Genomic DNA, 20,086 nt, shown 5'->3' with positions numbered 1-20,086 from the left:
CTCACAAGGGATGTTGATATGGCTTCATTTTTCGGCGCATAAAACGGGGGCAAAATGTCATGAGGAACGTATCATGTATCCTCGAGGAATGCAATATTGTGTATTAGACCACTGGATTGGTGCAATACCAGGATGATCTTTTTCTTTTCCTTATTATATCCCTTTTAAAACTCGTATAGCTCGCGATGAAGCAATGCATGGAATATTCCATGAACATCGCGCGATTACCGTACCTGAAAGAAACCGGCGTAATATACAGCAGCTGACCAATCACAAGATTCTGAACTCGTCATTGACATACCCCGCATCCTCGGCTTATCGATAGCTGCAATCGAATCATTTCTTACGGCATGCGGTGACGAGCATCTTCTTCTACCTTCGACAACCCGCCGCACCCGGTGAATCATCCTCAGCCCAAAGATAGAGGCAAGAAAACAATATACATAATACCTTACCATTATACCCACACAAACAATGCGACCAAATGGCCCTCGCGATCCCGTAGCGGGACCTGACAATGGTCCAGAGCCACCATTTCCAATCCGACTATCGGGGCCGGTGATTAAAGGTTTTGGGCGGGGGAGTAAGGAGGTAAGGTCCCCCGTGTTTTCTTTCTTTTACTTTATCCCTATATAGAATAGAATGGGGGGAAGGGAGAGAAAAGAGAAAGAAAGAAAAAAAAAGGCTAATGCGGTGCGGTACAGCTCGGAATTCCCACGGCCAATATCCCCCCAGAAGGTCTAGCAGATTATCCTGATCTCGCTGTGGGCGTATATTATGGCGTGGTGGCATTAGATCCGACCCGGTTCGTTTATAATTCGGAAGAGTCGACGGCGGAGGTGCATGGGGATGGGGATGATAGGAAGGCATCGTGCAAGGCTACGGTGCTGCCGGCTGTGTTGAGTATCGGGTATAACCCGTTCTATAAGAATAAAACGCGATCGATTGTGTGTGCCCCCTCCCCATACTGAAGTGCTCTTGCCAAGGGTAATTTTACTGACGGGCTACTGAAGGAAATCCACGTTATGCCACCCCTCACATCCCCCTCTCCAACGGCGCCGGAGCAGACGGGCGAGAAGACATTCCACAAACTGCCTGATTTCTATGCAACACGGCTTAATCTATTGATTCTGGGCTACATACGGCCCGAATTCGACTATGTTTCGCTGGAGGCGTTGGTGGAGGACATCCGGACGGACTGTGAGGTTTCACGACAGAGTCTGATGCGAGGGGCGTATAGGTGTTACTTGCAGGAAGATGAGGAGGAGTCTCGACCGGACAAAGTGAGGGAGGAGAGAAAGTGGCTGAGGAGTTTTGATCCTATGGGGTCGTTATAAACTAGATTTCTCGGCATGGGTTGCATATAGGTAGATAGTGAGTAATTGCACGACTGTTAGTCACGATACACATGGATGTCAACCTGATGTCGTCTGCCTTACCGACCACGGATCGGATGTCTCGGAGACCATCAAGCAATGAAATGGGCTTCCTGATGCCTTCTGGACCCTTGGATGAACGAAGTGAGCCCTGCCAATACTCGTCGACGTCACTCCCAAGACTGCCCAGGAATGCGCGTGGGGAAGGGCAATTCTTCTGCTTCTTGTCATGGATTCCTTGGGAAACGATTCGCTTCTCGGCTTTCTTAACATACATCATTGGACATATTTAGTTGCGGTCGGGATAATAATGCTCGTATAAATGTGAGGTTGATTCCGTGACTTATTATCTGTAAGGGGGTCCCTGGATGTATATACTCTGCGGAGAAATGAGCTGATGAAAACCGAACCAAGAAAAACAAATTAAACACGAATACCCCAGAAAGCAAGATATACATAATACATATAAAAGCAAAAAGAGAAAGAAAAAGCAAAAGAAAGAAAAATGGAAAAAATCCGCCAACATCTCTCACGGCGTCGAAGCAGTAACTCCAGTGCCTCACTGCGATCTCCGACCTACTATGCCAGCACCAACGGAGACAAACGCAGCAAGAATTCCTCTCCCCGCCATCTCATCTTGACCTCCAACACGCTCGATTTCGACCAGAGCATCATCCGTCGTTTCCAGGCGGAGGGGTTCGATGTCGAGTACATTCCGTTCTTGGGAGGTAATGAGGATCCAGAGAGGGATCGCAAGGAACTGGAGAATCGCCTGCACGAGCGAGAGGATGATTTGGAACCGGGGGAGAGATATGCAGTCGTTGGTAAGTCATCCTCGTTGAATACCATCAGAGTCGATACATAGCTAACTTGACAAAGCATACAATCGTCCGGCATTTCTGCTTCTCGCATCCCATCATCAATCCACCACGACGACGAATCCATTTCCTCGACTCTGCGCCCTGGTGACCTACTACCCAGACAACCCCTTTGCAACAAAGGAATATGACCAGTCCAATCTTGCTCCATGTGTTCCTCCCGCGACAAACGGCACCTCATCATCCTCGACCTACTCCCCCCTCTCTCTCCTCCCCGTCCAAATCCACCTCGCAGACCACCAAAGCTCTTCCTTCTGGGACAACTACAGCAACAACCCTAACAAAAAGCGCCACCGCTGCCACGTCTTCTTCTACCCAGAATCCGAGGTGGGATTCGCCGAGCCCTCGGGGAAATACTACGACCGCATCAGCTCCCGACTTGCCTGGAGCCGGGCGTTGGATTGCGTGAAGCGTGGATTCGGGGCCGGGGGGTCGAGCTGGACCATCCCCGACATCGAGACCGTGTGGGAGGATTACTGGAGGAATTTACAGTTTGATAGCTCGAAGCAGGCCGATGCGGACCGTCATGCCGATCAGGCGTTGCAGATGATGGTCGGGAGTAGTGGGGAGCGGAGTTCGCATGATCAGCACGATGATCATAACGGGGCCCCGGTGGTTAATTGTGTTCCGACTATGGTTGGTGGTGAGTTTTTATCCATTTATAGGGCTGATACGTAGCATGTGGTTCCATTTCTACTCTACGTATCAGATTTGGTACTGCATATTTCGTACTAACGTTGAATTGCCAGGATCCGACCGCACCTCTCTCTCAACCTTCTACACAACCCATTTCTACCCATCCGGCCCCCCATCTCAGCATATCCGTCTTCTCTCTCGAACTGTAGGCCCAGACCGTATCGTTGACGAAGTCATCGTTTCATTCCGCCACACCGAAGAAATCCCCTGGATACTCCCCCACGTCCCACCAACCGATCGCGACGTGCGGGTACCGCTCGTCATGACGGCCAGCTTCTGCGCGGGTAAACTGGCTCAGCAGAATCTGTACTGGGATCAGGCGAGTGTGCTGGTGCAGGTTGGATTGTTGGATCCGATGCTCATTCCGGGTGGGTTCAAGGCTACGGGGAAGACGAGAGATGGGAGGGAGATGCCCGGGCGGTTACCGGTAATTGGAGTTGAGGGGGCAGAGAGGGTTTTGAATGGATAGATTGTTAGGTTTGGGTTTGATGTCTGATATCTAAAAAGATATTAATGATTGATGAATACTACTGTCCTTCGTACTTTGTACTCCGTAGACTCCACATGGCGTACTGCAGTACTGTAGATACCATAACACCACAACCAGATTGAACCACAAACCTGATCTTGATATATTCCATATATCAAGCCTCGTAAAGGATCTCAATTCATATATCATTGCATATCGACCAGAAACAAGGCCACGTGACGCATCCTGCCCTGCCTTCCCTATTAGGAAATCAAACAGATAAGCCATCATTATGTAGTTCCCCCAACAAACCCAGGGTGACTGATGCAGTGGTCTTGTCGCCGCTTCTGCCTAGACCGGCGACTTGCTTTGCACCGTCCAAACAGGAGTCCTGGGTTCGAATCCCGCCAGGGGGGCTGGGGGGTTTTACGCTCTCCGGGGGTTCGGGGGGTTCGTCGAATATCCCTTCTGCTGGGATTTCATAGCCCACCGTGCAGCTTCCACCTTAGAGGAAGGGGGCTGGTTCGCGGGTTTGGGATGAGCTTTTTGTGATTCTTTTTTTCTTTTTCTTTTTTATTACACTGCATACAGTCAACAGAACATGAGGTGTTACTCAAATTTGCAACGAATATTATGAACAGTCAGTCAGTAGTCAAATTGTTTTATACACACCAGCTTCACAAGCTATCCAAAGATTTGCGCAAGCTTATTATATCACTGCTGACACCCCCCGCACTCTTTAGAGTCCGCAAGCTCGCCTCCTGCGCAAGAGGGATGATATCCTCAACTTGTCTTGACTTTCCATCTCCTTTCGCCAGTCCAGCAACAACCACACCGAGTAGTGTGTCTCCCGCTCCATTCACGCTCACGATATCTTCATGAGCAAGCACCCCTGCTGGAGGAAACAGTCGCATATACACGCCTCCGATTACTTCGTCCGTCGGCGGAGCACGGGATAGGATATAAGGAGCCGTGTCTGGGGAAGTCAGACGAGGGTCGCCAGGGCGAAGGAGCTGGGTCACCAGCACTCCCTGCTCTCCAAGCTTGGTGATGATGCATGGGATAAAGGGAAGAAGCTGGATACTCTGTTGGGGGGTGCCTTCATCAACAAGAGTGGCATTCGTCATTGCGACAAGTCGTTCCCGAGAACCAGAAGAGGACATTCCCATCGCATCAATGATACGCCACCAGCCTTCCGAGTCGAACAGCCCGCTCTCACGTGCAGCCATATACATCGCAGTAAGCTCCATGCTGTTGGGAGCTGCAAGGCTGATGACATTCTTAGGAACACAATCTGCCGTTCCTACTGCTGCATTTGCCCTATTGAACAGTCTGCACGACTTCGCGGTAGATACGGGCTCAAAAGCAACGCGAGCCCCGTGCTTGTTAGCCACTTCGATCCACTTGGAAAGAACCTCTGGGCTCCAGTTTCCATCCACGACAACCCATCGAGGCTTGGTGCGGTTGATCATGGGTTCCCAGAAGCCATCAAAGTCTAACTTGTACTCTGGAAGTTCCATGATTCCCATGTCTGCCATGGCTACAAGAAGATCTTTCTTTGTGTCATTCACAGCAATATACTGAGCGGTTCTTGTTCCTGAAGAAGCCGGAAGAACCTGTATACCTACCGTGGCGAGGTTTTCTTTTTGGAGAGTAGACAGCGCGGCACTGCCACTCAAATCATCACCAACAACACTACAGAATAGAACAGAGCTACCCATGTGGCTAGCAGCGATAGCAACATTGTGGCCTACACCACCAAGACTTTGTCCGATGACCGCAGGATTCGAGGTATGTGGGATGGGTGTAGTATTGGACCTTTCATTAGCAAACGGAGCATAATCACACGATAGATCAATGGCGAGAGAGCCAGCCACAAGTAAATCTGCCTTGTCTATCTGCTCGGCAGGGCTTTCAGTAGTTGGTTTAGGAACCGACGCGGCTTCTGAAGTTGGTTGGTCAGCCCTAAGGTTCTTGGGAATCGCTGGCATGTGTCTGTACAGAAGATCATCTCCGAAATTAGGGACAAACCAAGCCTGCAATTCCTGAATCAAACTTACCGATCAGTAAGTCCTTTACCAGAATCCTCCAATTTGGCAAGCTCCACAGCCACTCTGGTTGCACGCTTCACGTTTGATTCGACCAAAGCCCGATTGGCGATTACGCTTTTTCCACCACTGAGTTCCTTGATCTTAGCCAGTACGAATGGTGTGTTGTCGCTTCCACGATACCCTTCGACTTCAGAAAGGCGGATTGCCTCTTCAATAATCGTATCCATTTCATCCTTTGGAACCGACTGTTCCAGTGGCACTGGGTTCGCGAAGTGTATTCCAGATGAGACGGGAAGCTGTGATTGGGCATCTTGTTGTTATTAGCTACAAGCCTATCCAAGACCACCAGTTTCAATGCCGGATACTTACAGACTATAGCAGCCGCCTCTGCCTCATCCTGGATAACCTTGGGGCTCTTAACCCCGCTATCCCTTGTAAAGAAAGCGGGGAAGTCCACAGACCCTTGTCTACCATCTGCGAATGTTCCAACACAGACTCCTTCTGTCTCAAGGTATTCGAGAGTTCGCGGGATATCCAGAAAGCTCTTGCAGCCCGAGCTAATGACAGTCACTGGGGTTCGGCCCAGCTCAGTGAGATCCGCTGTTGAAGATAAGTTAGTAATTAGAAGTAACTGGATCATTTGTGTATTGCTGTCATACGCACCGGACACATCCATAGATGTTTCTCCACCACGATGGACACCACCTAGGAAGTAAAATGTTAGTCAATAAGACAAGAGATATATAAAGGAGATTTTAGCGCGCACCAAGTCCGCCAGTCCCAAAAATCTTAATACCAGCCAAGTGAGCAAGCACCATTGTGCCCGAAATGGTTGTACCGCCATAAAGACGTTTTCCCGCCATACCCTGATGATTCTCAGCACGTATATCCAGAATGGTCAAGCCAGGAGTTCAATATACCAGGCCACAGATATAACCCAGGTCTCTGCGCGAGACCTTTAATGCATTCTTTTTCTCTGCAGTCGAGGCAAGTTCGATAAGTTCCTCGGTATTCAAACCGACCCGTGCCACGCCGTCGAGAATCCCAATAGTAGCAGGGACGCCACCATTTGATCGAACAACAGATTCTAGCAATGATGCAAGAGCAACGCTTTCGGGATATGGGAATCCTAACGTCCAATCAGCTAAATCCCTGTACTAGAAGCTAGCGAATCCTGATGCATACCGTGCGTATAGATCGTAGACTCCAGTGCCACAACAGGTTTCCCAGTGGCTACAGCATCTCGGACTTCTTCAGAGACCTTCAAAAACTTGTTCTGTGCGAGACCTTGATAGCTTCTACTGAGCCGAGGAGCTTTTGCTGCTAATCCTCTGGCTGGCCTGCAGCAGAGCCGGGCAGCAGCTCGTGAAGCGAGCATTCTCAATGAGAGACAAACGCACAATCAAAGAATAGAACAGCCCAGCAGAATCAATGACAACGGCGATGACGATGATGAAGCTGGAAGAGCAGAAGAAGTAGGAGCAGTTATCAGTCGATCGATAAGAAAGCGGAGCGCGTCTGATGGCCGCCGCGGCCGCCGTACAGTGTTTGGTTAGTGCAGCATCGGGACACCTCAGCATCAGAGGCCGATTACGTCCGCTCCCCTCTCCCCCATCACCTCCTTTTCACCTCATTTTTCTGTCTCTTCCTGAATTATTCTCCTGGTGAGACATTGTGTACTGCGGCGCGGTTTGTTGTAGGGCCGCCCTTCGTCACAATGAGGTTTTTTACCGCAGCCACTGCGCTCTGCGGGCTATTGCTTCCCAGCAGCTTAGTATGCGCCGAATCCACAAGTACGACGCGAGTCGCTCTGCCTCAGGATTTCAAGCCCCCTCAGGTGTTTAGACATGCCAACTTGGTCCGGAACACCAATCTGGAGAAAGGATATGTCCGGGAAACCGTAAATGTTGTGGTTGAGAACGTGAGCGAGAAGCCGCAAAGCGACTACTACCTGTCGTTCCCATCCGACGTCTATGACAAGATCGGAGGATTGGAAGTGAGACATAGCAAGGCTGCGTCGAAGGAAAAGTATGAGGTGGAAGCCACAGAAGTCGACTTGTCGAGGTGAGTCTTGTGTCGCTCTCAATTGCTGTTGGTGGTGATGACGACGATGCCACGGTTGCTTCAATTCATGGCCTGGATGCTCATACGAATCTCAACAATTGACAGAGATAACCAATACTTTATCGTTCACCTTTCCAAGCCACTCGAACCCTCGTCGCAGGTCACCCTCGGAGTGTCCTATTCTATCCTCTCGTCTCTCAGCCCGCGCCCTGCTACCATCGGCCAGGCGGATAAGCAGTTCCTTGAGTACTCTTTCTCTGCCTATGTCCCCTCGGCCTACACAACGGTTACACAGAAGACCAAGCTGAAGTTCCCATCTACCAATGTTCCCGACTACACCAAGACCTCCGGCATCAAATCTGGCTCGGGCTCCGACCCCGAGCGCCAGGGCACAACTTACACATATGGTCCCTATGACACAGCCAAGGTTACTCCTGGAACCAAGTACCCGATTACTGTTCGCTATGAATTCACCAAACCCGTTCTTACTGCGCATTTGCTGGAGCGAGACCTGGAGGTTTCCCACTGGGGTGGTAACCTGGCCACGGAAGAACGGTATTGGTTGCGCAACAATGGTTCCCAGCTCAGCAAACAATTCTCCCGCGTGGAGTGGACGATTACCAGCTACTCGCAAATGCCATCCTCTGCGCTCCGTGATCTCAAGTACCCGCTCAAGCCTGGCTCAGTGGATCCCTACTTCATCGATGATGTCGGCAATGTTTCTACCAGCCGTTTCCGCCCCGGTAAGGCCAACCGGGATGGACACCTAGAGCTTCGCCCTCGGTACCCTATCTTTGGTGGTTGGAACTACAGCTTCCGCATTGGCTGGAACAACGACCTCGCCTCTTTCTTGCGCCGAACAGTGACTGGCGCTGACTCTTACGTTCTGAAGGTGCCTTTCATCGAGGGACCCAAGATCCCTGAGGGAATTCAGTACGAGAATGTCGTTGTCCGCGTCGTCCTTCCCGAAGGTGCCAAGAATGTCAGATTCGAGACCATCGATGGAGCATCCAGCAATGGACTTCCTGGCCTTAGCCAGATCCAGTCCCACGTGTCTAACCACAAGACCTTCATGGACACTCTGGGCCGGACGACCTTGACCCTCACGGTGGAGAATCTCTCTGACGAAGCTCGTGATTCTCAATTAGTGGTAAGTTTATATTATTTACGGTTATATATGATATATACTGATTCCGACCCACAGATTACCTATGACTATACCCTCTGGGATGCTCTGCGTAAGCCCTTCACCATCACCGCAGGACTGTTGACTCTTTTCGCTTCCATCTGGGCTATTGGAAGCATTGATGTGAGTATCAAGAAGCGGTAAATCCGTATGAATGTATTATTTGTCTGTTATATTCCGTCTGCTTCATATCAATAAAATGTCAGGCAATACAATGCAAGCCAGATAAAGCAAGCAATGATAGTAAATAGCCGTATTCTTCTGGTCTAACCCCCAATATTTTGGACGAGCAAGAGTATTTTCATACTCTTTTCCAACTTAATTGACGCTGCACTCTGTAACTTTATCTATAAGTTTTTATCATGTAATTCACGTTCTGAGCAGTGTTGAACAATTATATAGTGCCATCTGATCAAATATAGACAGTATAGACATGCGACAGTCAACCAACTCCAAGAAAAGAAAGATTCTCATTTTACATAGAATAACAGAATTAGACACCTCCTTTCAATGTATGCTTGCCCTTCCTTTCCCCTTGCTCCTACCTTATCGTCGCAACGGCAGGTAATGCAATGAACGCCAAACACCTTGCAAACTCGACGAAACCCCCAATACCCAAAGAAATAAATGAAACAAACGAAGATGTAATTTTTCTGCGAGCTGAGATGGTGTTTTTTGCCTTCCTTTTTTCTTTTTTATTCCTCAAATTTCCTCTTGACCCCATTACCATTCATGCTGGGTGGCATCTGTCGTGGCCTCCCTTCCGTGGGTGGCTGTGCCTGTCGTTTCTTCCAAGCTGTTTTAATCACCGGAGCAATCCGGATGAGATCTTCCTCGGTGACGCGGTCCTCGATACTCTCCAGGACCTTCTCGACGGTCGAGATGTGGTTTGCATCCATTTTGTCATCACGGAGACGGTGATAGCGCCATCTGCCGGTTTCATCCTTGGCACATTCGACGATAGCATCGTCGAGCGGCACGCCAAGGGACTTGAGCTCCTCCCACTCGGACGGGGTGACGTGCATTTCACCAAAGGGACGATACTCATTGGCATTGAGCAAGACGAAGAGATGGAATATGGGCATTGCGTCGTAGTCTGCATACGGCTCCGTAACGCCATCAGCCTCGTCTTCCGAGTCAGGCTCAAGAATCGGAAACTCGAGGCGCATTCGGAAGTCGATGGTATTTTCAGATGGCGGCTTCCACTTGAGGATGTGCTCGTCGGTTCCAATCTTGTAGGGGGTGCTTCGGCAGGTGAAAATCAAACCATCATTCCCGTGTATCTTCTTCACCTTGGGAATGATCTCGCGGAACATCATCTCGATACCGTAGCTGAACTGCGTCGATTTGTCCTCCACCGCGAAAATGCGGTGTTCCTTCTCCTCGGGGAACCTCTGGTATAGTGCATTGTAGGGCTTTAGGACCTTCTCCTTAAAGTACGCCAGCCGCTTATCCAAAGTACGGTGCATCAGAGTCTGCCCATCGAGGACTAGACAGTCAAAGACGAGGAACTTGAGCTGTTGCGTCCCATCATCGTAGGTATCGTTTACCAGCTCACCATCCACCAGGGTATCGACGTGAAACGACTGGAAGGTGTTGTCATTCGGCAGGGGAAAATGCAAGCCCGGCACGAAGCGGTATTCATTTTTGCGGTCGATCAAGTAATGGACCTCAGGCAGGTCCGAGTCTGGATCCCCGCGCGCAAAGTACATGAGACATCGGATTCCGTCTGTTTTCTCACATACATAGTAGTCCGCCCGCTGAAGCTCGGTAAGATGCCTCGTCGAAAAACTGACTGGCTGTGCGCCTGGGAAGTTCAGGTTGTTGCGTCCCAGCAGGGTTGCGACCTCTCGGCGAAATTGGTCGGCTAGGTCTGGTTCCGCCTTGATGCCCACCGCATCCAGATCGGGAACAGAATTACTCATTGTGGGTGTTGCTGCAAATGGTGGTTGGGGTTATAGAGCTGGTGAAAGGAGCAGTTTTGTCGGGGGGCGTTGGGAGAAGCCAGCTCAGAGGTAAAGCGCATTAACGGGGGGTTGGGATTGGCGTCGGAGGGGAGAAGCTCTCGCCCGTAGGCGCAATGGGGAGAGAGCTTTCGCGGTTGAGGTGTATAGGCGAGGATGGGTGTAGGATAGATGGAGGGATGTCGAGATTGACAGGAGTAAGGCGCGTGGTTTGAAGCAGTGAAGATCGTCTTTCATCCCGCGATGGTTGGAGATGGAGTCGCGATGGCCTGAGGCAGAAATACACATGCCTCATTCGGCTGCATCGAATAATGACTTCACATTAGACACGCATGAGGTGGATTATTAATTTGCTCTCATTAAAAATTGAGGTTAGAGTCAATGGATGGACTCTAACCTCGATTATTATTCAAGGACATTTGGCATACAATGCCCATGAACACAGTGAATATAAGAGAAAAAGACTGTTCCAATTTACAAGTATCTATATCCATGCCTGAATTACAATCGACTCGGGGGTATCATATCATCACAATCAAATCGAAACAGAGCCTCGCCTCACAATAATGCAGTTTCTCCAATAAACGCCCAACACAAGCACCCAGACTCCTCATTAAAGCCAAGAGAGACCAAAGAAAGTAGCTAAAAAAAGGGTCGTCATACGTCGTCTGTTCATCATAAGAGATCCATACCAACCAGTAAATGATCTCATGAAGCTGCAGAAATCGAAGGCTTCTTGGGAGCTGGCACAGGTGTCTTATTAGACGAATCAGTTGGGGGTTCTGGTGCATCAGCAGCGTCTGTTGACGGCAAAGTCATGTCATCCACTGGTGCAAAAATATTCCCACCTGCTGACGGTGTAGTATCGCCGGTGGAAAAGAGACCACCACCTCGTGCACCTCCCAGGGCGTGGGATAGCATCTCCTTGATTCGCACATACTGATATCTCTTCTTGGTCGAAATGAGCGTATGGGAAGCAAGTGGCTGTGGATTAGAGCGAGTGATGGCAGCCATAACCGAGTCTTTCTCCTCATCCGAGTCTACAGGACCATTGTTGTCCAAGTCATCTTGGAGTGGAGCATTGGCATCAATGGCCGCCTCTGAATTGTGAGAAAAGAAACAATGGTCAGTTCTGCCCGGCGGATACCACACACTGTGAATAGAAACTTACTTTGCTGGCGAGCCTGGTTCTTTTTCTGATATGCCTGCAACAGCATATCATATGGCAAAGAACGCCCAGGTACCGCTCTCTTTGCCCCCATGGAGTGACTCTTACAGGTCAAGGACCTCGCACACTGAGCACCATTCGGCAGCGTAACACCACACTGTTTTTCAACGTCGACCGGCCCTTTGGGCTTGGGGACCTTGGCCTTGGGTTCCTCCTTTTTCTTCTTCTTCTTGGGCTCTTTGTCCTTGTCGTCTTCGTTTTCGGTCTTGCGTTTCTTGCCCTTTTTGTTTCCCTCATCCATACCCTTGACGGCGCTCTTCTTTGCACTCTTCTGTCCCTTCATCGAATCATCTCCATCTCCCTTGTCGCCGCCCGCGGCATCTTCGTCCCCGTCCTTCTCTACCTTCTCCTTGGCCCGGTTCGCATCCCGAGCCTCCTTCTTCTTCCGCGCTTTCTCCTGTTTGGCCTTGAGACAACCCCGGATATGCTCCACTGCGTTCTGCTTGAGGACCGGCCTCTTGCACGTCTTGCATATCACCGTTTCGAGATGGTCTTCTTCCCGGGGTTTTCCGGTGGGGAACGCTGCCATGGTCTTATCATCGATTTCGGGGAGAATGGGAGAGGAGCCTGGTGAGTCCGGCGGCACATCTGGTGTATGGGGTATTTGAATTAGCCTTTTCATTCTCCTTTCTTTTTTATGACATGTCAAAATGAGATTATATTATACCTTCTCCTTTCTTCGCTTTGGTAGTGGCCTTGGACTTCTTCAACTTAATCTTTCCGGGTTTGACATCCTTCTCGGAATACTTGTATCCAGATGCATCCACCAAGCTACCCGAAGCCGACGCGGCAGATAAAGCTATGAAATAGCCCTCCAAGTTAGCATATTCCGAGTTCCTTGATCACAATCATGATCATGTTGTGTTCCCCTTCCCCGGAAAAGGGTGTTCTCCCTGAGAACGTGTCCGGACGTACCTCTGCCGGTATCACCGTTGGCAGGCATGATCAACAAGTGCAGTTGAGCGACTCAGACTGCGTTAGAGATGTTCCGACCGTCCAATATAGAGCTGGTGGGCGTCGAAGCTGAGCTGCGGCGATGCTTCGGAGATCGAGTGCCAGAGTCCGGGGGCTGTCTTCCGCATCGGTGTGGTCACGTGGTTGTTTTGGACAAAGACCCATAACGCTTTATATTGATCTTGCTGTTATTTGCAGTTTGCGATTGTTTTCAATATTATAACACCAAAAAAATTATTCTATTATTCTCCAAAAGAGTCAATAAAAAGTTGTATTGACAGATTGGTTGTAGTATTGTACACAGGTATCCTTAAACAATAGTAACACAAACAGACGATCCACTAGGTGTATCTTGAGAAGCAGAGACTACTATTTGTCCCCCCAAATCCAAAACTATTCGTCAGAGCCACATTAACCTGCCGTTCCTGCGCATGGTTCGGTACATAATTGCAGTCGAATCCATCGGCAAGACGTTCCAGGTTGATGGTCGGAGGCATCACGTTCTAAAAACAGAGATCATCAGTAAACGTTTCTGCTAGCATCATCGGGATACAAACCTCTTGAATGGCGAGAACGCTGAATACAGCTTCAACTGCACCTGCGCCTCCAAGAAGATGACCCACGGCACCCTTAGTACTGCTGATATTCACATCTGCAGCTCTCTGCTTGCCTCCTGGTCCAAGAAGAAGTGATTTAATCGCAGCATTTTCGGCGGCATCTCCAACGACAGTTGAGGTAGCATGCGCGTTGACATAGTCCACTGCGGATGGCGGAAGTTGTGCACTTTTTAAAGCTTTTCTCATGGCCATAAACGCCCCTTCGCCGTTTTCTTTGGGTGAGGTCATATGGTGCGCATCGCCCGAGCAGCCGTAGCCCTTTAGCTCTGCATAGATGCGAGCACCTCGAGCCTTTGCATGCTCCAGCTCCTGGTGAGATGTCAGGTTAGTAAACATGATTGCCAAACATAGAAGCACAAACGGCATCGAACCTCTAATATGACTATCGCCGCACCTTCGCCGACCACAAAACCTTTACGATCCGCATCAAAGGGTCTCGATGCCTTTTCTGGGTCATTATTGAAGTCTATAGCTAGGCTTCGCGCACGAGCAAAGCCCCCAATTGCCAAAGGATGAATGCATGACTCTGCTCCACCGGCTACCATCACATCTGTATCTCCACACGCGATAAAACGAGCTGCATCTCCTATGGAATGCGCTCCTGTCGTGCATGCAGTGGTTGCCGCATGGTTGGCTCCCATGAACCCATACTTCATAGAAATATGACCGGCGCCGAGATTAATCAACAGTCTTGGTACGAACAAAGGAGACACCTTTCTGTAGCCCTGTTTCTAAAGTCAACGATGCCATCTTCATCCTGTAAATCTATTTCACCTACCCCTTTATCATATGCAACAACAGTATCATAAATCTCATCAAAGTTCCCAATACCTGATCCCAGGCAGATTCCCTAAGCAAGTCATTGGTTTCATCTCTCACCAGACAGGTTGCGCTTCACAGGAAATCATACTGTAGCTTCTCGTTGCTCAAATGTAGTAGGCTTCCAGCCCGCATCCTCAAGTGCTTCATCTGTAGCTGCCATGGCATACTGGGCAAATCGAGCCATCTTGCGCTCATCCTACAACACCATCAGTATCGCTGTCATTTGAAAAAGCTATAAGTGAACTTACATCTCTGCTCACCCATTCGGAAGCTTTCCATCCACCATCCTGCCTTGTACCAGGTGGAACAACCGCAGCGATTTGACATGGCAAATCCTTAAACCTGGAGTCGCGGTGGTTGACATTCACGATGCCGCAGTGACCATCCAGCAAACGTTTCCAAGTCCGACGAATGCCTACAAGGGAGCAAGAGCTTTAGCAACTGTTACATAATAGCAAATACGAGCTGAACGCAGCGGTAAAATGAGGGCGTTGATGAATCTCCAGCACCGTGTCCAACTGCCGTCCTGGGAATCTCCAAAGTCCACTGCAAAGACCTTCCCCTTCCGGAGAATCGGAAGTGGAGACGGGATGAAGATGAGGATGGGACTAGTTGAATGGCTTGACAACGACGAGGATAATCAACGCAAGAGACATGGAGAGATATGAATCATGATGCACGTTCATCTTCAAGGGGCGCAAGGAGCCAAAGGAATCAAGACTCACCCACCCCGAGAGGTGTCACTGCTCCTAGACCCGTCACGACAACACGACGCATGGCATTCTGATTTCCATCAATGGACTGATAATAACACAGCGATAACAATGACAATAAAAATAAAAGGACGAATGGTCTCCAAAAAACAAGCAGTGAAGTCCAACGGAAAGCAGCGAATGAGAACGATAAGCCTGGGTGGACGAGAAGGGAAAGTCTGCACGACGTCAAGGCGAGCAGCAGAAGAAGCCCACTTTTTTTGCTGGACCGTGGGTTCCTCCTCACTTAATCGACGCTCTCCACCAACAGCGTTTCTTCCCGCGCTCGAGATGCAATTATTCTGGAGACAAAAAGCAGCAGGAAAAAGAAACGAAGAGGTGGTGATGATCTGATTGGCGCTGTCGCCTTGATGCACTCTTTAGGAAGCTCGTTGGAGAATGGCGATGTTTCTTGTTCGGCGTTGTGATTCGGTGAAGTCGCCGTGATTCTTGCTTCTGTGCTGGGTTATATAATACCGCTCCATAGATACCATGGATTGAGGGTTTTCTTTCCTCTGATTTCCTCTTCATCCTCTTCTCTTCGCTTCACCTTCATACGATCCTAGAATCTGCCCTCATGCCTCACTGGAAGAGTGCGTTGGTCGGATTGCTGGCCGTTGCCGGCACCGCTTTCTCCCACGCCCACCATGACGATGGAGATGTCGTCCCCGAGCATTTGCGGGCTCAATTGTTGAAGAAGTGGGATCAGGAGGTATTTATCTTGTTGTTTTCGCTATCTTCCACATCTAACAATGCATTTAGTGGTCCTTTTCCGGAATTGCTAGCTTTGCCCACTTGAAGCCCGTCAAGTGCCTTATCGAGCCCGATGAGTTCTATGACATCGCCATTATCGGCGCACCATTCGACACCGCCGTCAGCTACAGACCAGGTAGGTTTGATGGACAAGCCATTTATACACCGTGCTAATCATTCTAAATAGGCGCTCGTTTCGGTCCCCGTGCTATTCGCGCCGCCAGCGCCCGCCAGATGGCCGCTACAAGCTACAACACCCGTGCGGGCATCAACCCTTACAGCTCCTGGGCCACCATTAAAGACTGCGGCGATATCCCCATTACCCCCTTCGACAACGGTGTCGCAGAGCGCCAAATGTACGAGGCCTTCCTGGAGCTCGGGTCGCGTCCGGCCGTGACAACCTCGGACTCCAAGTACGGCTCCAAGGGCATCTCCGCGGGCAAAGCGAAGCTGGTCACCCTGGGCGGCGACCACAGCGTTGCCCTCCCCGCGCTTCGCGCCCTGTACCAGATCTACCAGAAACCCATCACGGTGCTGCACTTTGACGCCCACCTCGACACCTGGAACCCCGTGCGCTACTCGGCATACTGGGTCTCGGAGCAATCGGCCTTCAACCATGGCAGTTTCTTCCACAAGGCCAGTCGCGAGGGCCTCATCTGCAACTCGACCTCGGCGCATGCGGGCCTGCGCACCCGTCTCACCGGCGTCACCGATAGCGATTACACCAACCCCGGCCCAGAGCAGGGCTTCATGCGCATCCACGCCGACGACATCGACGACCTCGGCCCCATGGGCGTCGTCGATAAGATCATCCAGCGCATCGGCCTCGACCCCGAACAACCCGTCTACCTCTCCGTCGACATCGATGTCCTGGACCCCGCCACCGCCCCGGGAACCGGCACCCCCGAGCCCGGTGGCTGGACGACCCGCGAGTTCATCCGCATGCTGCGCGGCATCGAGAAGCTGAACATTGTCGGCGCCGATATCGTCGAGGTCTCGCCTAGCTATGATAACAAGGGCGAGACTACCGCGTTGGCCGCGGCCCAGGTCGCCTTTGAGATTATCACTAGTATCGTCAAGGCCGGTGCTGGCGAGGAGTTGGGTGGATGGTACGGACTGAAAGAGGAGCAGGTCGAGTCTGCTAAGAAGGCGGGCAAGGATGAATTGTAAAGGAGTTGAGTTGGGTTTGAGGAGGGTTTATGGAGTTGCATGAAAGGAACCTGTACCTAGTATATAAGTCGCATGATATGGATAATGATGATATGAGAATGAGAGATTGACTGCACATCAGTTTATAAAATTTCCAATTCTGTTTTCATTCTGTTTTTATTAATTGCTCGTATGTTTCCACCTACAGGGTCCATTGAACTTGCCATCTCAGCTGAAGCTTATCACTTGTTTCATTGTGTCTTCTGCGCAATTCTAGTTCCAGTATGATTCGCCAGAAGTAAAGCGATAGAAGAAGAAAAGACTTAAAATGCGGATAGACAGACTAGGGTTGACAGATAGAGAAAAGTAAAAGGAGATAAATAAAAAAGATAAAAGAAAAAAAGCACAATGCCAACATCCAGCCAAAAAATAACATGACGCCCTGACAGCCAACGCCGGGTAAGACGATGAGAGGTGTAAGAACGGAAATGCGGAAAGGGGGGAAATCGGAAATGATTCAAATAAGTACGGGCAAGAGAGGGAATAATGGAAAGTGGGGGAACGATGAGAAAAAGGACGTAAAATAAGGAGAGATGACTATTTGAGAGAAATGGGGGGTAGTTAGGCAATCGTTGATCCGAAAGTTGTAAATCGACATGCGACCCCCAATCTCTCGAGGGCATGACGACATATGAATGGGATCGGAAGAAGAAAAAAGCTGCTGCGAAGGCGAGGCATTTCAAAACAGTCCGACTGAGACACGATATGACACGCATGCGACCAACAGGTAAGACGTAATGTAGATCGGCGATCGAGTGAGATGACGGCGTTGCAGTGAAAAAGAACGGCCCCGTGTGACTCCGTGAAATATTCTAGATCAAGATCGTTTCAATCCATAACCTTCCCCCCCAAAGACAAATTCATCCCGTGGTATCTGAGAGGAACCGTTAACGACCAGCTTCGGATTGTTCTGGCGTAGGTGTACGAACCTGACATAACTGAAATGCCTTTTCGGTAAACAAAAGAAATGAGAAAGAGCCTACAACAAGACGCATCTCTTGGGCTTCTTGGGTGCGGGCTCGAGAGCAGCAACGATGGCCTAGAACCGAGCGCGGTTAGCGCTTTGTGGCGAGCGTAGAGGAGAAAAAGACCTCCAACATACCTCATCGAAAACGTCCTTGAGCTTATACTGAGTCAAAGCAGAACATTCGACGTATTTCACGGCGCCAAGGTCCTTGGCCATGCGATCTCCATCCTCCTTGCGAATCGGGTGCATCTTCTGGCGGGAAAGCTTCTCACGGACACCGGGGTCGTCGCGCAAATCAGTCTGAGTACCGACGATAAGGCAGGGGACGCCGGGGCAGTGGTGGTGAACTTCGGGGAACCATTTCTCGCGAACGTTCTCAAAGGAGGCGGGCGAAGTAACGGAGAAGCAAACGAGGAAGACGTCTGTCTGAGGGTACGAGAGAGGACGGAGACGGTCATAATCTTCCTGCCCAGCAGTATCGAAAAGACCAAGAGTGTACGGTTCATCGCCGATCCTAGGAAGAAACGCATGTTAGTTGAGCGTATAATAGGTTGGTATGCAATGATAGTAAACGGTCAAGTTGGATCGATCCAATCTGCGACGCGTATCGATCGGAAGGTTTTCTGGGGGCGATCAAATGAGGGGAAGCTATTCGGAATAGCTCCCCTCCCAAGGTATAACAAGAACAAATGCCGGGTCACTTACATGACAGTCACGGCATAATTGTCAAAGACAGTCGGGACATATTCAGAAGGAAACTTGTTTGTTGTGTATGAAATCAAAAGACAGGTCTTTCCAACCGCACCATCACCGACGACGACACATCTATAGCAAAGCAAACAAGAGGTTAGTCAAGATTATCAAATGACAAAGGGACTGATGCCGAGAAAGGGGGGGGTAAGTAGTAGTGAAGGAGGGGGAATCAGAGGTCGGACGGTAGCTAATTGAGACGAGAGAGAGAGGGGGGAAATGAGGCCAAAAAGAGCAAAAGAAAATTGACGCACTTGATTGTAGCGACGACCATTTTGGAGAAATATAGGACGTTGTTGAGAAGGTTTTCGAGAGCAACAGCAGGATCTCGGAAAAGGTAGTCCTGTTGACCTCACCCGCAGATGGATGGGATGGACAAGCAAGCAAGCAGCAAGATGCGGTGTGAACGCGAATGGGGGGAAGAAGGGAGAATGGATGTGATAATTAGAAAAAAAAAAAAAAGAAGTCGATGAGAGAGGGGGGGTGGAAGAGTTGGAGAAAGGTAGGAGAGGAGGAGAAAGGAAGAGGAGAAAGAAGGATGACAGCAGGAGACCAAGGGGGCACAGAGAGCAGCTGGAGAGGTGACTATGGTGTGCGGTGAATGTCGTCTGTGAAAGGTTCCGTAGCGGCTGCGAGTGGGAGAGAAAGTGGAGGAGAAGAAGAGAGAGAAGAGAGAGGGAGGAAACGAGAGGGCCTAGGTAAGCTGCAATGGGGCAACCCGCACCGTTAGCTCGCGTTGGGCCTATTCTAGACATGCAGCCTGTATTACTTTGAATCGTCTTACTTTTGATATCAGTCTACGCTGGAGGTTAAATAAATAAATACATCAGGACTGGTATTCTTTTCAATTGAATACCCTGGATAAATAAATATCTAAGGGGAAGTCTTCAGGCTTAACGCACTCCGGATCCTCGAAAGGAGGGGGAGGGGGCGCCGCTATGGGCTAATACTATTTATTAGGTTTGGTACATTCACCATGGATTTATATTTATCATCGTCAGTGAAAAAGTATATTGAATTAGAATATCTTCTTCTTCTTCTTGAATATCGAATCTGGATATCGAATATTGTATCAAATCCAAGTCAGATAGATATACCTTGACGATGGAGACAGATAGGATTCTTCCTTATTTCCTTAAAATGACCCAATCTCCTTTAGCTGCGGGCGGAACAGCTTTTTAGTTTTTTCTTTTTCCCTTTTTTTTTTTTTTTTTTTTTACTGCCTTGGCTTTCCCCTATAAAACAACAAGCACCAAGTCTGGTTCGGAGTTCGGACAAGCATCTGATTCTGATTCTATTCGCTTTATTTGAGACATTTTCTCTCTCTCTATCTCCACAGTGTCAAGTGAA

General features: G+C 49.7%; 9 protein-coding genes across 9 annotated transcripts; 4 read left to right on the top strand and 5 right to left on the bottom strand.

The window, feature by feature from the left end:
• Positions 1-474: 474 nt before the first annotated feature.
• On the top strand, positions 475-1,337 carry fmn1 (riboflavin kinase; the record flags this gene model as incomplete). The annotated part of the gene is made up of 4 exons (XM_040829016.1): positions 475-591; positions 705-809; positions 867-947; positions 1,014-1,337. The coding sequence occupies 4 exons, from the start codon at positions 475-477 to the stop codon at positions 1,335-1,337; spliced, it is 627 nt and encodes a 208-aa protein (XP_040684358.1).
• Positions 1,338-1,881: 544 nt separating this feature from the next.
• ASPWEDRAFT_120676 (dienelactone hydrolase) lies at positions 1,882-3,419 on the top strand (the record flags this gene model as incomplete). Its single annotated transcript, XM_040829005.1, has 3 exons — positions 1,882-2,200; positions 2,256-2,897; positions 3,004-3,419. The coding sequence occupies 3 exons, from the start codon at positions 1,882-1,884 to the stop codon at positions 3,417-3,419; spliced, it is 1,377 nt and encodes a 458-aa protein (XP_040684357.1).
• A 677-nt stretch (positions 3,420-4,096) lies between these two features.
• ASPWEDRAFT_73052 (pseudouridine-5'-phosphate glycosidase/carbohydrate kinase family protein) lies at positions 4,097-6,957 on the bottom strand (the record flags this gene model as incomplete). The annotated part of the gene is made up of 7 exons (XM_040839277.1): positions 6,656-6,957; positions 6,391-6,599; positions 6,237-6,336; positions 6,134-6,175; positions 5,840-6,070; positions 5,480-5,780; positions 4,097-5,414 (listed from the first exon to the last, which is right to left on the bottom strand). Exons 1-7 carry the CDS (start codon positions 6,846-6,848, stop codon positions 4,097-4,099), a joined length of 2,394 nt encoding a protein of 797 aa, XP_040684356.1. The 5' UTR covers positions 6,849-6,957.
• Positions 6,958-7,187: 230 nt separating this feature from the next.
• On the top strand, positions 7,188-8,864 carry ASPWEDRAFT_55207 (dolichyl-diphosphooligosaccharide--protein glycotransferase subunit OST1; the record flags this gene model as incomplete). The annotated part of the gene is made up of 3 exons (XM_040838171.1): positions 7,188-7,534; positions 7,640-8,684; positions 8,739-8,864. 3 exons carry the CDS (start codon positions 7,188-7,190, stop codon positions 8,862-8,864), a joined length of 1,518 nt encoding a protein of 505 aa, XP_040684355.1.
• A 551-nt stretch (positions 8,865-9,415) lies between these two features.
• ASPWEDRAFT_63156 (uncharacterized protein) lies at positions 9,416-12,947 on the bottom strand (the record flags this gene model as incomplete). The annotated part of the gene is made up of 5 exons (XM_040838687.1): positions 12,828-12,947; positions 12,580-12,711; positions 11,856-12,500; positions 11,435-11,784; positions 9,416-10,603 (listed from the first exon to the last, which is right to left on the bottom strand). Exons 1-5 carry the CDS (start codon positions 12,853-12,855, stop codon positions 9,416-9,418), a joined length of 2,343 nt encoding a protein of 780 aa, XP_040684354.1. The 5' UTR covers positions 12,856-12,947.
• A 260-nt stretch (positions 12,948-13,207) lies between these two features.
• ASPWEDRAFT_121409 (putative beta-ketoacyl synthase (Cem1)) lies at positions 13,208-14,721 on the bottom strand (the record flags this gene model as incomplete). The annotated part of the gene is made up of 6 exons (XM_040829077.1): positions 13,208-13,369; positions 13,424-13,792; positions 13,867-14,208; positions 14,262-14,333; positions 14,394-14,501; positions 14,554-14,721. Coding segments are annotated over 6 exons (1,221 nt in total), but the record flags the coding sequence as incomplete, so codon positions are not given.
• An 856-nt stretch (positions 14,722-15,577) lies between these two features.
• Positions 15,578-17,096, top strand: ASPWEDRAFT_165091 (agmatinase). The gene is made up of 3 exons (XM_040829901.1): positions 15,578-15,769; positions 15,820-15,946; positions 15,998-17,096. The coding sequence occupies exons 1-3, from the start codon at positions 15,635-15,637 to the stop codon at positions 16,978-16,980; spliced, it is 1,245 nt and encodes a 414-aa protein (XP_040684352.1). The 5' UTR covers positions 15,578-15,634; the 3' UTR covers positions 16,981-17,096.
• Positions 17,097-17,109: 13 nt separating this feature from the next.
• Positions 17,110-17,869, bottom strand: ASPWEDRAFT_723944 (uncharacterized protein). Its single transcript, XM_040839242.1, has one exon. The coding sequence runs from the start codon at positions 17,733-17,735 to the stop codon at positions 17,283-17,285; it is 453 nt and encodes a 150-aa protein (XP_040684351.1). The 5' UTR covers positions 17,736-17,869; the 3' UTR covers positions 17,110-17,282.
• cdc42 (Rho family GTPase CDC42) lies at positions 17,834-19,497 on the bottom strand. The gene is made up of 4 exons (XM_040839275.1): positions 18,991-19,497; positions 18,692-18,811; positions 18,122-18,500; positions 17,834-18,058 (listed from the first exon to the last, which is right to left on the bottom strand). Exons 1-4 carry the CDS (start codon positions 19,008-19,010, stop codon positions 17,999-18,001), a joined length of 579 nt encoding a protein of 192 aa, XP_040684350.1. The 5' UTR covers positions 19,011-19,497; the 3' UTR covers positions 17,834-17,998.
• Between the last annotated feature and the right edge of the window lie 589 nt (positions 19,498-20,086).

The sequence above is a fragment of the Aspergillus wentii genome, assembly GCF_001890725.1.
Source record: "Aspergillus wentii DTO 134E9 unplaced genomic scaffold ASPWEscaffold_9, whole genome shotgun sequence".
NCBI classification, from domain to species: domain Eukaryota; kingdom Fungi; phylum Ascomycota; class Eurotiomycetes; order Eurotiales; family Aspergillaceae; genus Aspergillus; species Aspergillus wentii.
This window is presented reverse-complemented; position numbering and strand designations above follow the sequence as displayed.

Coding starts and splice junctions, on each gene's coding strand:
- ASPWEDRAFT_165091 (XM_040829901.1), top strand. CDS start 15,635: ATGCCTCACTGGAAGAGTGCGTTGGTCGGATTGCTGGCCGTTGCCGGC. Junction 15,770..15,819: donor TGAAGAAGTGGGATCAGGAG/GTATTTATCTTG, acceptor CAATGCATTTAG/TGGTCCTTTTCCGGAATTGC. Junction 15,947..15,997: donor CGCCGTCAGCTACAGACCAG/GTAGGTTTGATG, acceptor CATTCTAAATAG/GCGCTCGTTTCGGTCCCCGT.
- ASPWEDRAFT_723944 (XM_040839242.1), bottom strand. CDS start 17,735: ATGCGTGTCATATCGTGTCTCAGTCGGACTGTTTTGAAATGCCTCGCC.
- cdc42 (XM_040839275.1), bottom strand. CDS start 19,010: ATGGTCGTCGCTACAATCAA. Junction 18,501..18,691: donor AATTATGCCGTGACTGTCAT/GTAAGTGACCCG, acceptor GTTTCTTCCTAG/GATCGGCGATGAACCGTACA. Junction 18,059..18,121: donor TCAAGGACGTTTTCGATGAG/GTATGTTGGAGG, acceptor GCTCGGTTCTAG/GCCATCGTTGCTGCTCTCGA.